The 13,105-nt window shown below is 44.6% G+C and overlaps 1 protein-coding gene across 1 annotated transcript in view; it reads right to left on the reverse strand.

Moving 5' to 3' along the window:
- LOC122558594 (aspartate aminotransferase, mitochondrial) overlaps window positions 1–13,105 on the reverse strand; it is a 53,602-nt gene that overhangs the window by 20,315 nt on the left and 20,182 nt on the right. Inside the window, exons 4-5 of the mRNA XM_043707367.2 lie at window positions 5,112–5,171; window positions 1,627–1,788 (exon numbers count right to left, since the gene is read on the reverse strand). Of these exons, the coding sequence (XP_043563302.1) occupies window positions 1,627–1,788; window positions 5,112–5,171 (222 nt within the window). The remainder of the gene's footprint in view (window positions 1–1,626; window positions 1,789–5,111; window positions 5,172–13,105) is intronic.

Below are 13,105 nucleotides of genomic sequence, written 5' to 3' on the forward strand. Positions count from 1 at the left end.
TATATGGACTTCAGTAAGGCATTCGACAAGGTTCCTCATGATAGACTGGTAAGCAAGGTTAGATCTCACGGAATAGAGGGAGAACTAGCTCAAAGGTAGAAGACAGAGGGTGGTGGTGGAGGGTTGTTTTTCAGACTGGATGCCTGTGACCAGTGGTGTGCTACGAGGATCAGTGCTGGGTCCACTGCTTTGCATCATTTATATAAATGATCTGGATGTGAGCATCAGTGGCATGGTTAGTAAGTTTGCAGATGACACCAAAATTGGAGGTGTAACGGATAGTGAAGTAGTTTACCTCAGAGTACAACAGGATTTTGATCAGATGCACCAATACGGCGAGGAGTGGCAGATGGAGTTTATTTCAGATAAATGCAAGGTGCTGCATTTGGGAAAGCAAATCTTAGCAGGACTTATACACTTAATTGTAAGGTCCTAGGGAGTGTTGCTGAACAAAGAAACCTTGGAGTGCAGGTTCATAGTTCCTTGAAAGTGGAGTCGCAGGTAGATAGGATAGTGAAGGCGGCGTTTGGTATGCTTTCCTTTATTGGTCAGAGTATTAAGTACAGGAGTTGGGAGGTCATGTTGCAGCTGTACAGGACATTGGTTAGGCCACTGTTGGAATATTGTGTGCAATTCTGGTCTCCTTTCTATCGGAAAGATGCTGTGAAACTTGAAAGGGTTCAGAAAAGATTTACAAGGATGTTGCCAGGGTTGGAGGATATGAGCTCTAGGGAGAGGCTGAATAGGCTGGGGCTGTTTTCCCTGGAGCGTCGGAGGCTGTGGGGTGACCTTATAGAGGTTTATAAAATCATGAGTGGCACGGATAAAGTAAATAATCAAGTTCTTTTCCCTGCGGTGGGGGAATCCGGAAATAGAGGGCATAGGCTGAGGAGGGAAAGATTTAAAAAGGACCTAAGGGGCACCTTGGAACACAGAGGGTAGTGTGTGTATGGAATGAGCTGCCAGAGGAAGTGGTGGAGGCTGGTACAATTCCAAATTTAAAAGGCACCTGGATGGGTATATGATGGGAATGATTTAGAGAATTTCAGGCCAAGTACTAGGATATCCGGTCAGCATGGACGAGTTGGACCAAAGGGTCTGTTTCCATGCTGTACATCTCTATGACCACGTAAATTAGTTTTAAATCAAGTTTCAATTAGTTTGGGCAGCACAGTGGCTCAGTGGTTAGCACTGCTGTCTCACAGCGCCACGGACCTGGGTTCGATTCCAGCCTCGGGCAACTGTCTGTGTGGAGTTTGCACATTCTCCCCGTGTCTGCGTGGGTTTCCTCCAGGTGCTCTGGTTTCCTCCCACAGTCCAAAGATGTGCAGATCAGGTGAATTGGCCATGCTAAATTGCCCATCGTGTTAGATGCATTAGTCAGGGGTAAATATAGAGCTGGGGAACGGGTCTGGGTGGGTTACTCTTCGCAAGGTCAGTGTGGACTTGTTGGGCCAAAGGGCCTGTTTCCACACTGTAAGGAATCTAATCAACCGCATTGGACTGCACTGTTCTTGCTTTTCACAATTCAACAGTAAATGCGATCATCAATTTAGCTTTATTAAAAAAAATATACTATTCTGAGTCTCAATAGTCTTAAAGAAACTGATGAAAGAGTGTACTCACCGATATGTCCTCTAGTGCCCCAGTAAAATCAAAGCCACAGGTCTTTGGATCATAATAACGGTAACTTTTGACTTCCAAGCCAGCATCCCTGAAGATAGGTGTGTGGTTGCCCCAGGATGGTTTGGGTAGGTAGACCTCTCGGCTGTTCTTGTAGAACCGTTGCTGCAAGCAGGAGAGAGCACCAATGCTGCATGCTAAGGTTGGGTTGTCATTACAGTACCCTTGTCTTGTATACCCCACTATCATGCTGCCCATTTCACCAAACAGATGTACTTTTGCTTTAGTGAGTTGTACTTCAATATTACTCGCTACTCATCAGTCTCAATATTTTGTAGAACAAATCACAAAGGCAGAAACATTTAAAAAAAAAGGTTTTCGGAGGAGGAACAAGATAGGGGCAGGAAGATATTTGGTTCCCTTACTGAAGGAGGGACATCCTCATATTAGAGACAGTTCTGATCAACTTTATTAGGTTGATTCCTGGGACAAAGGTGTTTGTTTTCTGAGGAAAGGTTGGGCTGGGGTTGGGCCTATTCTCATTGAATACGAGGTGATCTGAGTGAAAGATGAGATTCTGAGGGGGTTTGACAGGATGCACACACCTGCTGCGTCTGCACACTACGTTCAGCAACCGGTCTCTTTGAACAGTGCCCTCTCTCAATTTGCAACCATTCAAATAATCAATTTTTCAAATTTCAATTAAAATAGTTTTACAAAAATGTTAGAAAGCTCATCCTAAAAAAGTTTTGGAACAGTGTAACCCTAATCCTTAAATACTTCCTTTAGGGCATTTCTACCCTTCAACAAAGAGCCCGTCCCAAACTGACAACAACGCTGCATCTCCCTGAAGCAGTCACTGGCTGGTCCTGCAATAAACTGCCTCTCTCAACGTGACATACACAGTGTGAATTCTTCTTTGTGGCAACTCTCTGCCAATTTGATTTTCCCAGTCTACATGAGGATTAAACTTAACCATGATTAATGTACTGACTTCTTTTTTTTCCCACTTCCTCACTATCTCCTGATTTATCCTTTGTCCAGCAGCATTGCAGTTAGCAGGCCCAGAGACTACACCCATTAGTGTTCTTCCCTTGTTATTTCTTACCTCCAATACTTTTTCTGCATCGTCTGATCCAAGATCATTTCTTGGTTTCGTACTTGTTCCATACTAACGAAGTCACTCCACTACCCTATCATTCCTGCCAGAATTTCAGAGGTGAGGTGAAAGTGACAGCCCTTGACATCAAGGCTGTATTTGACTGAATGGGGCATCAAGGAGCTTTAGCAAAATTGGACACAATGGGTATCAAAGGATGGTTGGAGCACATTGGAATATGGAGGTCAGTCATCTCAGCAGGACATCTCTGCAGGAATCCCTCAGGGTAGTGTCCTAGCATCTTCAGCTGCTTCATCAACGACTTCCCTCCATTATAAGGTCAGAAGTGGGGATGTTCGCTGATGATTACACAATGTTCAGCAGCATTCACAACTCCTCAGATACCGAAGCAGTCCATGCTCAAATGCAATAAGATCTGGACAATATCCAGGTTTGGGCTGACAAGTGGCAAGTAGCATTCGCGCCACACAGATGCCAGACTATGATCAACTCCAATAAGAGACAATCGCCACCCCTTGACATTCACTCAATTCCACACAGTCAACATCCTGGGCATTTTCATTAACCAGAAACTCAACTGCACTCATCATAGAAACACAGTGGCTATAAGAGCAGATCAGAGGATAGGAACACTGTGGTGAGTAACTCACCCCCTGACTCCCAAAAGCCTGTCTATTATCTACAAGGCACAAATGATGGAACACATGCTGGAATGGGTCTAGCTCCAACAACATCCAAGCAGCTTGAGACCAACCAAAACAAAGCAGCCCACTTGACTGGCATGAGCATTCACTCCCTGCACCAGTGAGGCTCAATAGCAGCAGTGTGTATACCATCTACAAGATGCATTGCAGAAATTCACCCAAGATCCTTAGACAGCACCTTCCTAACCCATGACTACTCAAAGGACAACAGCAGCAGATACATGGGTACACAATCACCTGCAAGTTCCTATCCAAGCCACTTGCCATCCTGACTTGAAAACATGTGTTCTTTCACTCTCACTGGGTCAAAGTCCTGGAAGGCCCTAACTAATGGTACGGTGGGTCAACCTACAACATGGAGATTGAAACATCTCAAGGGCTACTAGGGATGGGCAATAAATGCTGGACCCCACCAACAACGTCCAGGTCCCACATTTTAAAATAACATCAGTTGAAAATGTTAGTCCTAGGCTCACTCTTCTTCCTTTCAAACCTGATGTAAAATTCATTCATACTGTGGTTGATGCTACCTGGGGGCACCTTTATTCTGAGACGTTGAATTAATCATGTCACAGGACACAATGTCACAGCACAGCTGATGTTTCCTATCACGGGGGGATCTAGAACATGTTTCAAAAGTAGGAGTCTCCCGCTTAAGACCGAGATGAGGATTTTTCATTTGATCAGAACTTTATAATTCTCTTCAGCAGACGGTAATGAAGCCTGGGAGACTGACTATACTTGGGGTTGAGTTGGAACAGAGTTTTGATTGACAAGGGAGTCAAGGATCTTGGGGGACAATAGGAAAGTGGACTTAAGGTCACAATCAGATAGCCACGTGCAGGTTGGAGGTGCCAAATTTGTAATTCTCTTCAGAGTTAAGTACTAAGATAAAAATCTTACTGAAGAGCACAGCTGAGTACTGCACTTTTCATGGCTTGTTTGATCACAAAAATGCTGGAGAAATTGAGCTGTTAGTTCAGACAGTGATCAAATCAGATGTTGAACAGCAAATGTGCCTTTCACATATTTGAAACAGGTTAGATCATCAGATGTGTCGACTGCTTTGAGTAAAAAGGCCTTTGATTGTTATTTCACATCAGAATATTCAACAAAGCCAGCCCAAAGCAGGGGACTTCTGATTATGCCAAGTGAACACCTTTCTCGTATCTACAAGACCTAGTCTGTGCTTGCACCCTGCCAACCTGTAGATTTGCCAACTCTTGGATTACCTCTCCCTTTCCAGCACAGGGAGAAGGATCGGGGGGCAGATGGTGCTAGAAAGCATCCATTTTTATTGAAAAGGTTTGAAACCCTCCATCTTCTAAAGAAACCAAAGTTGCAGAATCAAGGCTGAAGGGGTAGGGTATTTAAAGGGAATGACAGATATGAAGTCTGTTAGGATATGGTCAAGACACGTTAAATTTTAGAAGTCTGAAAACTTCTAGAAAGAAGGGAAGACAAATGGAGGTGAGGATCGCCAAGTTGAGATCCTGGGGAAACATGTGCTTGCTAAAAAAGAATGGCACAAACCTTGATGTTAACAGAGTGAGGCTGGAACACACTGTATCTGCGTCATAGGAGAAATGAGAAAGGCACATTCAGAGAAGTTAGCAGTAAAGCAACAAACTATAACACATTTCAACAGACATTGCACCACTCACCAGAAAGTTAGCCCCAATCCGCAGTGATCCAGTTCCAGAAATGGTCTGCACAGTGATATACTGAAATCAGAAAGAATCACAACAGAACTTTAATTGCTGTTTGTTATTCTGAACAGTTTGCTAACACACAGGGTGGATGAGAAGCCCACGGTTCGGGAAGAGATACTGTTATATTTAGCACTGAATGGTTAAACCTGGAGCAGTGAGGTTACAGTGAAATAGAACAGAGAACAGTACAGCACAGGAACGGGCCCTTCGGCCCACCGTGTTGCACCGAACATGATGCCAAAACAAACTAATCCCCTCTGCCTGCCCCTGGTCCATATCTTTCCATTCCTTCCATATTCATCTGTTTACCTAAAAGTCCCTTAAATGTCCCTATCATATCTGCCTCCACTACCAGCGTGTTCCAGATTCCAACCATTTTCTTTGCAAAAAAACCTTACCTCTCACATCTTTGAACCCGCCACCCCCCTTAAGTGTATGCTCCGCAGTATCAGGCATTTCAACTCTGGGAAAACAATTCTGACCGTCGACCCTATCTACATGTCTCATTATTTTATAGACTTCTATCAAATCTCCCTCAGCCTCTGCCACTCCACAGAAAACAACCCAAATTTTTCTAGCCTCTTCTTACAGCTTATACTCTCTAATCCAGGCAGCATCCTGGTAAAACTCTTCTGCATCCTCTCCAAAGCCTCCACATTCTTCCTTTAGTGTGGCGACCAGAACTGAATGCAATACTCTAAGTGTGGCCTAACCAAAGTCTTATAAAGCTGCAAATAGTTGGATTTGAGGACTGTGTAATGTGTGGGTTAAAGCACAATCACATTTTCAACCACACTGGATCCTGCTTAAACAACAAACTTGTGCATCTATCCTGGTCCCCATTATTTTCATTCTGTAAATGCAGCCAAAAGCCCACCCCCATCCCCACTATGAACAGATTCGACCACTTTAAAAAAAGTTTTAATTTAATGTTTGTTGATTTTACAACACCTGCTTTATTCAATTATTTTTAAGTATGTGGATTGGAAATTGAGAGTATAAGCAAATAATATTGGTTCTGGTACTGATAGAACTAAGCCAAACATAAGCCACAATATAAAACCTATAATGTGGTCCTGACCAACGGATCCCAAGAATTATTAAAGTGGAGGCAGTCTTGGCTCATTTTTACTGAGGGCAGTGGATCTACACACAAGAGTTCTACCAATTTGGAACAAATTGGTAATTTCATTTCGGAAGACCACTGCAACAATTACTCTCACTCATTCGATACAGGCTGATCTGAAGTCAATTTCTTTTTCTATTTGTTCATAGAATATGGGTTCAAAGTTTGTGAGAAGATTTGTAGCTCGGGTGCTCGTTATTGTGGTTCTGTTCGCCGAGCTGGGAATTTGTGTTGCAGACGTTTCGTCCCCTGTCTAGGTGACATCCTCAGTGCTTGGGAGCCTCCTGTGAAGCGCTTCTGTGATGTTTCTTCTGGTATTTATAGTGGTTTGAATCTGCCGCTTCCGGTTGTCAGTTCCAGCTGTCCGCTGCAGTGGCTGGTTTATTGGGTCCAGGTCGATGTGTTTGTTGATAGAATCTGTGGATGAGTGGAATTCCATGCCTCCAGGAATTCCCTGGCTGTTCTCTGTTTGGCTTGTCCTATAATAGTGTTGTCCCAGTCGAACTCATGTTGCTTGTCATCTGAGTGTGTGGCTACTAAGGATAGCTGGTCGTGTCGTTTCGTGGCTAGTTGGTGTTCATGGGTACGGATAGTTAGCTGTCTTCCTGTTGTCCTATGTAGTGTTTAGTGCAGTCCTTGCATGGGATTTTGTACACTACACTGGTTTTGCTCATGTTGGGTATCGGGTCCTTTGTCCTGGTGAGTTGTTGTCTGAGAGTGGCTGTTGGTTTGTGTGCTGTTATGAGTCCTAGTGGTCGTAGTCTGGCTGTCAGTTCAGAAATGTTCTTGATGTACGGTAACGTGGCTAGTCCTTTGGGTTGTGGCATATCCTCATTCCGTTGTCTTTCCCTTAGGCATCTGTTGATGAAATTGCGGGGGTATCCGTTTTTGGCGAATACCTTGTAGAGGTGTTGTTCTTCCTCTTTTTGCTGTTCTGGTGTACCGCAGTGTGTTGTGGCCCTTTTGAACAGTGTCTTGATGCAACTTCTTTTGTGTGTGTTGGGGTGGTTGCTTTCGTAGTTCAGGCCTTGATCTGTGTGTGTGGCTTTCCTGTATACCTTTGTGGTGAATTCTCCGTTAGGTGTTCTCTGTACCATCACATCTAGGAATGGGAGTTGGTTGTCCTTTTCTTCCTCTCTAGTGAATCGGGTTCCTGTGAGTGTGGAGTTGATGATCCGGTGTGTGTTCTCTATTTCTGTGTTTTTAATGATTACAAAGGTGTCATCTACATATCTGACCCAGAGTTTGGGTTGAATTTGCGGTAAGACTGTTTGTTCTAACCTTTGCATTACAGCTTCTGCTATGAGTCCAGAGATCGGTGAGCCCATGGGTGTGCCGTTGATTTGTTCATATATTTGGTTGTTGAATGTGAAGTGTGTGTGAGGCACAGGTCCAGTAGTTTGAGTATGCCGTCTTTGTTGATAGGTTCAATGTCCTGTTGTCTGTTCTGTATGTCCAGCAGGTTGGCTATTGTTTCTCTGGCTAGGGTTTTGTCGATAGAGGTGAACAGTGCCGTTACATCGAATGAGACCATAGTTTCTTCCTTGTCTATATGTATATTTCTGATGATGTCTAAGAATTCCTGTGTTGATTGTATAGAGTGTCTGGATCGCTGATCAGGTGTTTCAGTTTCTGCTGTAGTTCTTTAGCCAGTTTGTGTGATGGTGTCCCTGGTAGCTATACAATGGGTCTGAGTGGTACTTTAGGTAGCCCATAGAATCTGGGGGTGTTGTTGCTTTCAGGTTTCATTCTTTGTAGGTCAAACCTGGTGATCTGTCCATTTTTTTTGTAGGTTCCTCAGTGTGTTGTTTATCCTATTGGTGCGCTGTGGGGTGGGGTTAAACTCTCTCTTTTGGTAGGTGTTGGTATCTGCAAGTAGTTGTTGCACTTTCTGGATATACTCTACTTTGTCCAGGATGACTGTCATTCTGCCTTTGTCTGCTGGTAGTATGATTATATTCTTATCGTTTCTTGGTGATTTTAGTGCTTCCCTCTCCTTGGTGTTGAGGACTTTAAACTTCTGAGTTGGGGGGAAGGGAAAGTGAAAGTGACAGGGAGTATGGAGGTAAATGGCAAGATAAGCAGCAGGATAGCATGTTTCCAGGCGGATTTAAAATTGAGGCAGACTGAGAATACAGTAAAAAGCAAGGATAATTTAGGACATATGACTTCCAACATCTCTAATGATAAGGAAGTTAGCATTAAGGCACTTTACCTGAATGCTCGTAGCATTCATAACAAAGCCGATGAACTAATGGCACAGATAATAGTGAATGATTATGATGTAGTAGGCATCACAGAGACTTGGTTACAGGGCGGTACAGGACTGGCAGTTAAACCTCCATGGTTTTTCAACTTATCGAAAAGACAGAGAGGTGGGCAGAGGGGGTGGGGTTGCCTTGTTAGTTAAGAACAAAATTAAATCTATGGTATTGAATGACATAGCGTTGGATGATGTGGAGTCTGTGTGGGTGGAATTGAGGAACCACAAAGGCAAAAAAAACATAATTGAAGTTGTGTATAGACCTCCTAACAGTGGTCAGGACCAGGGACGCAACATGTTCCGGGAAATAGAGAAGGCATGTCAGAAAGGCAAGGTTACATTGATCATGGGAGACTTCAATATGCAGGTGGACTGGGTAAATAATGTTGCTAGTGGATCTAAAGAAAGGGAATTCATGGAATGCTTACAGGATGGCTTTTTGGAACAGCTTGTCATGGAGCCCACAAGAGAGCAGGCTATTCTGGACCTAGTGCTTTGCAATGAACCAGACTCTATAAAAGATCTTAAAGTAAGGGAACCCTTAGGAAGTAGCGACCATAATATGGTAGAGTTCAGTCTGGAGTTTGAAAGGGAGAAGGCAAAATCGGATGTAATGGTGTTACAGTTGAATAAAGGTAATTATGAGGGCATGAGAGAGGAACTGACTAAAATAGACTGGAAGCAGAGGCTAACCGGGAAGACAGTAGAGCAAAAATGGCAGGAGTTTGTAGGTATAATTGAGGACACTGTACAGAGGTTCATTCCCAAGAAAAGAAAGATTAACCGTGGAGGGATTAGACAACCTTGGCTGACAAAGGAAGTCAGGAAATGTATTAAAGAAAAAGAGAGATCCTATAAAGTGGCTAAGAACAGTGGGAAAGCAAAAGATTGGGAAGGATACAAAAGCAAACAGAGGATAACAAAGAGTGTAATAAGAAATGAGAGGATCAAATATGAAGGTAGGCTAGCCAGTAATATTAGAAATAATAGTAAAAGTTTCTTTCAGTACATAAGAAACAAATGGCAGGCAAAAGTAGACATTGGGCCACTTCAAACTGATGCAGGAAGCCTAGTGATGGGAGATAAGGAAATAGCAGGAGAACTTAACAAGTACTTTGCGTCAGTTTTCACAGTGGAAGACATGAGTAATATCCCAAAAATTAAAGGGTGTCACGGGGCTGAGTTGAGTATGGTTGCCATTACGAAAGAGATAGTGCTAGAAAATTTAAAAAGTCTTAAAATTGATAAATCTCCTGGCCCCGATGGGATACACCCTAGAGTTCTGAGAGAGGTGGCTGAGGAAACAGCAGAGGCATTGGTTGAGATCTTTCAAGAGTCACTGGAGTCAGGAAAGGTCCCGGATGATTGGAAGATGGCTGCTGTAACCCCCTTGTTCAAGAAAGGATCAAGGCAAAAGATGGAAAATTATAGGCCAATGAGCTTAACCTCGGTTGTTGGTAAAATTCTAGAATCCATCATTAAGGATGAGGTTTCTAAATTCTTGGAAGAGCAGAGTCTGATTAGAACAAGTCAACATGGATTTAGTAAAGGGAGGTCATGCCTGACAAACCTGTTGGAATTTTTTGAAGAGGTAACAAGTAGGTTAGACCAGGGAAACCCAGTGGATGTGGTCTATCTAGACTTTCAAAAGGCCTTTGATAAGGTGCCACACGGGAGGCTGCTGAGCAAGGTGAGGGCCCATGGTGTTCGAGGTGAGCTGCTGGGATGGATTGAGGATTGGCTGTCTAACAGAAGGCAGAGAGTTGGGATAAAAGGTTCTTTTTCAGAATGGCAGCCGGTGACGAGCGGTGTCCCGCAGGGTTCGGTGCTGGGGCCACAGCTGTTCGCATTACATATTAATGATTTGGATGAGGGAACTGGGGGCATTCTAGCGAAGTTTGCCGATGATACGAAGTTAGGTGGACAGGCAGGTAGTACTGAAGAAGTGGGGAGGCTACAGAAGGATCTAGACAGGTTGGGAGAGTGGTCCAGGAAATGGCTGATGGAATTTAACGTGAGCAAGTGCGAGGTCTTGCACTTTGGCAAAAAGAATAAAAGCATAGACTACTTTCTAAATGGTGAGAAAATTAATAAAGCCAAAGCACAAAGGAATCTGGGAGTGCTAGTCGAGGATTCTCTAAAGGTAAACATGCAGGTTGAGTCCGTGATTAAGAAAACAAATGCAATGTTGTCTCTTATCTCAAGAGGGTTGGAATATAAAAGCAGAGATGTACTACTAAGACTTTATAAAGCTCTGGTTAGGCCCCATTTGGATACTGTGTCCAGTTTTGGTCCCCACACCTCAGGAAGGACATACTGGCACTGGAACGTGTCCAGCGGAGATTCACACGGATGATCCCTGGAATGACAGGTCTAACATATGAGGAACGGCTGAGGATACTGGGATTGTATTCGTTGGAGTTTAGAAGATTAAGGGGAGACTTAATAGAGACGTACAAAATAATACATGGCTTGGAAAAGGTGGATGCTAGGAAATTGTTTCCGTTAGACGAGGAGACTAGGACCCGTGGACACAGCCTTAGAATTAGAGGGGGTCATTTCAGAACAGAAATGCGGAGACATTTCTTCAGCCAGAGAGTGGTGGGCCTGTGGAATTCATTGCCACGGAGTGCAGTGGAAGCCGGGACGCTAAATGTCTTCAAGGCCGAGATTGATAGATTCTTGTTGTCTAGAGGAATTAAGGGCTACGGGGAGAACGCTGGTAAGTGGAGCTGAAATGCGCATCAGCCATGATTGAATGGCAGAGTGGACTCGATGGGCCGAATGGCCTTACTTCCACTCCTATGTCTTATGGTTATGTGTTTGTCTTTTCCTTGTTATCAGAGGTACGATACTTTGTCTCACTGTTTGTCGAGTCTCTTCTGTCAGTCCATTGTTTCTGAGTGTGCATTCTAGTGCTGCTAGGAAGTCTGCTGTCTTGGCATCCCTGTGGTTATAGTTGAGTCCCTTGGCCAGTATTGTTCCTTCCATGTCTGTGAGCTGTCTGTGGGAGAGGTTTCTAACCCAGGTATGTGTTGTGGTGTCCTCTCTGTTGTGTGTTAGTTTGGCCATTTTTTCTTTCAGTGCCGTTTTTTTTGCGGTATGTGGTCCTGTTCTGTCCAATGGTGATGGCCTGCTCTATGGTCTGGGTCCATTCCTGATTGGTGGTTTTTGAAACTAACGATTTTTGGCGCGCAATTTCTTGTTTGTATTTGTGTAGTCTGTTGTGTGCATCTGTAATCATTACCTGGGTCATCCTGAATCCGAGGAGAAAGTGAGGTCTGCAGATGCTGGAGATCAAAGTTGAAACTTTATTGCTGGAACAGCACAGCAGGTCAGGCAGCATCCAGGGAACAGGAGATTCGACGTTTCGGGCACAGGCCCTTCTTCCTGAATCCGTTCTGTCTGGCTGTGTCTCTGGCTTGTGGGTTGTTGACTGGTGGTCTGTATCTGACACATGCTGGAAGGATTCGATTCTTTCAGCATTTGTGCATATGGGTGTCACTGGCTCGAGCACTATTTACTGCCCATCCCAAATTGTTCTGGAGAAGGTGGTGATGAGCTATCTTTTTTGAACTGTTGCAGTCCCTCGGGATGTTAAGAAGGGAGCTCCAGGGATTGAAACCCAGCTGAATGAAGGAATGCAGATACATTTCCAGAGCAGGAAGGTGAGTAGCTTGCAGGGGAACCTGTAGGTAGTAGTACTTTTCTTCTGTATTTATTGCCCTTGCCCTTCTGGGTGATAGGGGTTGCTTGGCGAGTTGCTACGTTGCATCCTGCAATGGCACATGCTGAACACTGGTGAATGTTGTCAGTCCTGAATAGAGTGCCAATCAAGGACCTTGTTGACAGGAGGTGTCCTGCACCCGATGTGGCCTCCTATACATTAGGGAGACAGGCCGCCTACTTGCGGAGCATTTCAGAGAACACCTCTGGGACACCCGCACCAACCAGTCCAACCGCCCCGTGGCTGAACACTTTAACTCCCCCTCCCACTTCGCCAAGGACATGCAGGTCCTTGGCCTCCTTCATCGCCAGACCCTGGCCACATGACGCCTGGAGGAAGAGCGCCTCATCTTCCGCCTAGGAACCCTCCAACCACACGGGATGAAGGTAGATTTCTCCAGCTTATCTCAGTCCCAACCCCCGGATTCAGCACCGCCCTCTTGACCTGCAATCTTCTTCCTGACCTCTCCGCCCCCACCCCCTCTCCGGCCTATCACCCTCACCCCCTACCTTTTATCTCAGCCTGCTTGGCACACCAGCCACATTCCTGAAGAAGGGCTTATGCCCGAAACGTCGATTCTCCAGATCCTCGGATACTGCCTGGCTTGCTGTGTTTTTCCAGCACTACATTTTCCGACTCAGGAAGTGTCAAATGCCAACTATTCACATTTAAAACCCTTATTGTTTTATTTAAATCTCTCCGTGGCCTTGCTAGCTGCCCATCACTGACCTCTTCAAAATGGTTATCGCACTAGCCTCTCCACTCCCCAGACTCTGGCTTCTTGTATCTCTTCCCTTCTCATTTCTCATCCATGGCAGCCATGCTTTCAT

This window comes from Chiloscyllium plagiosum, unplaced genomic scaffold, assembly GCF_037043375.1.
Source record: "Chiloscyllium plagiosum isolate Xiang-an unplaced genomic scaffold, Cpla_swu_hap1 HiC_scaffold_17, whole genome shotgun sequence".
Taxonomy (NCBI): Eukaryota; Metazoa; Chordata; class Chondrichthyes; order Orectolobiformes; family Hemiscylliidae; genus Chiloscyllium; species Chiloscyllium plagiosum.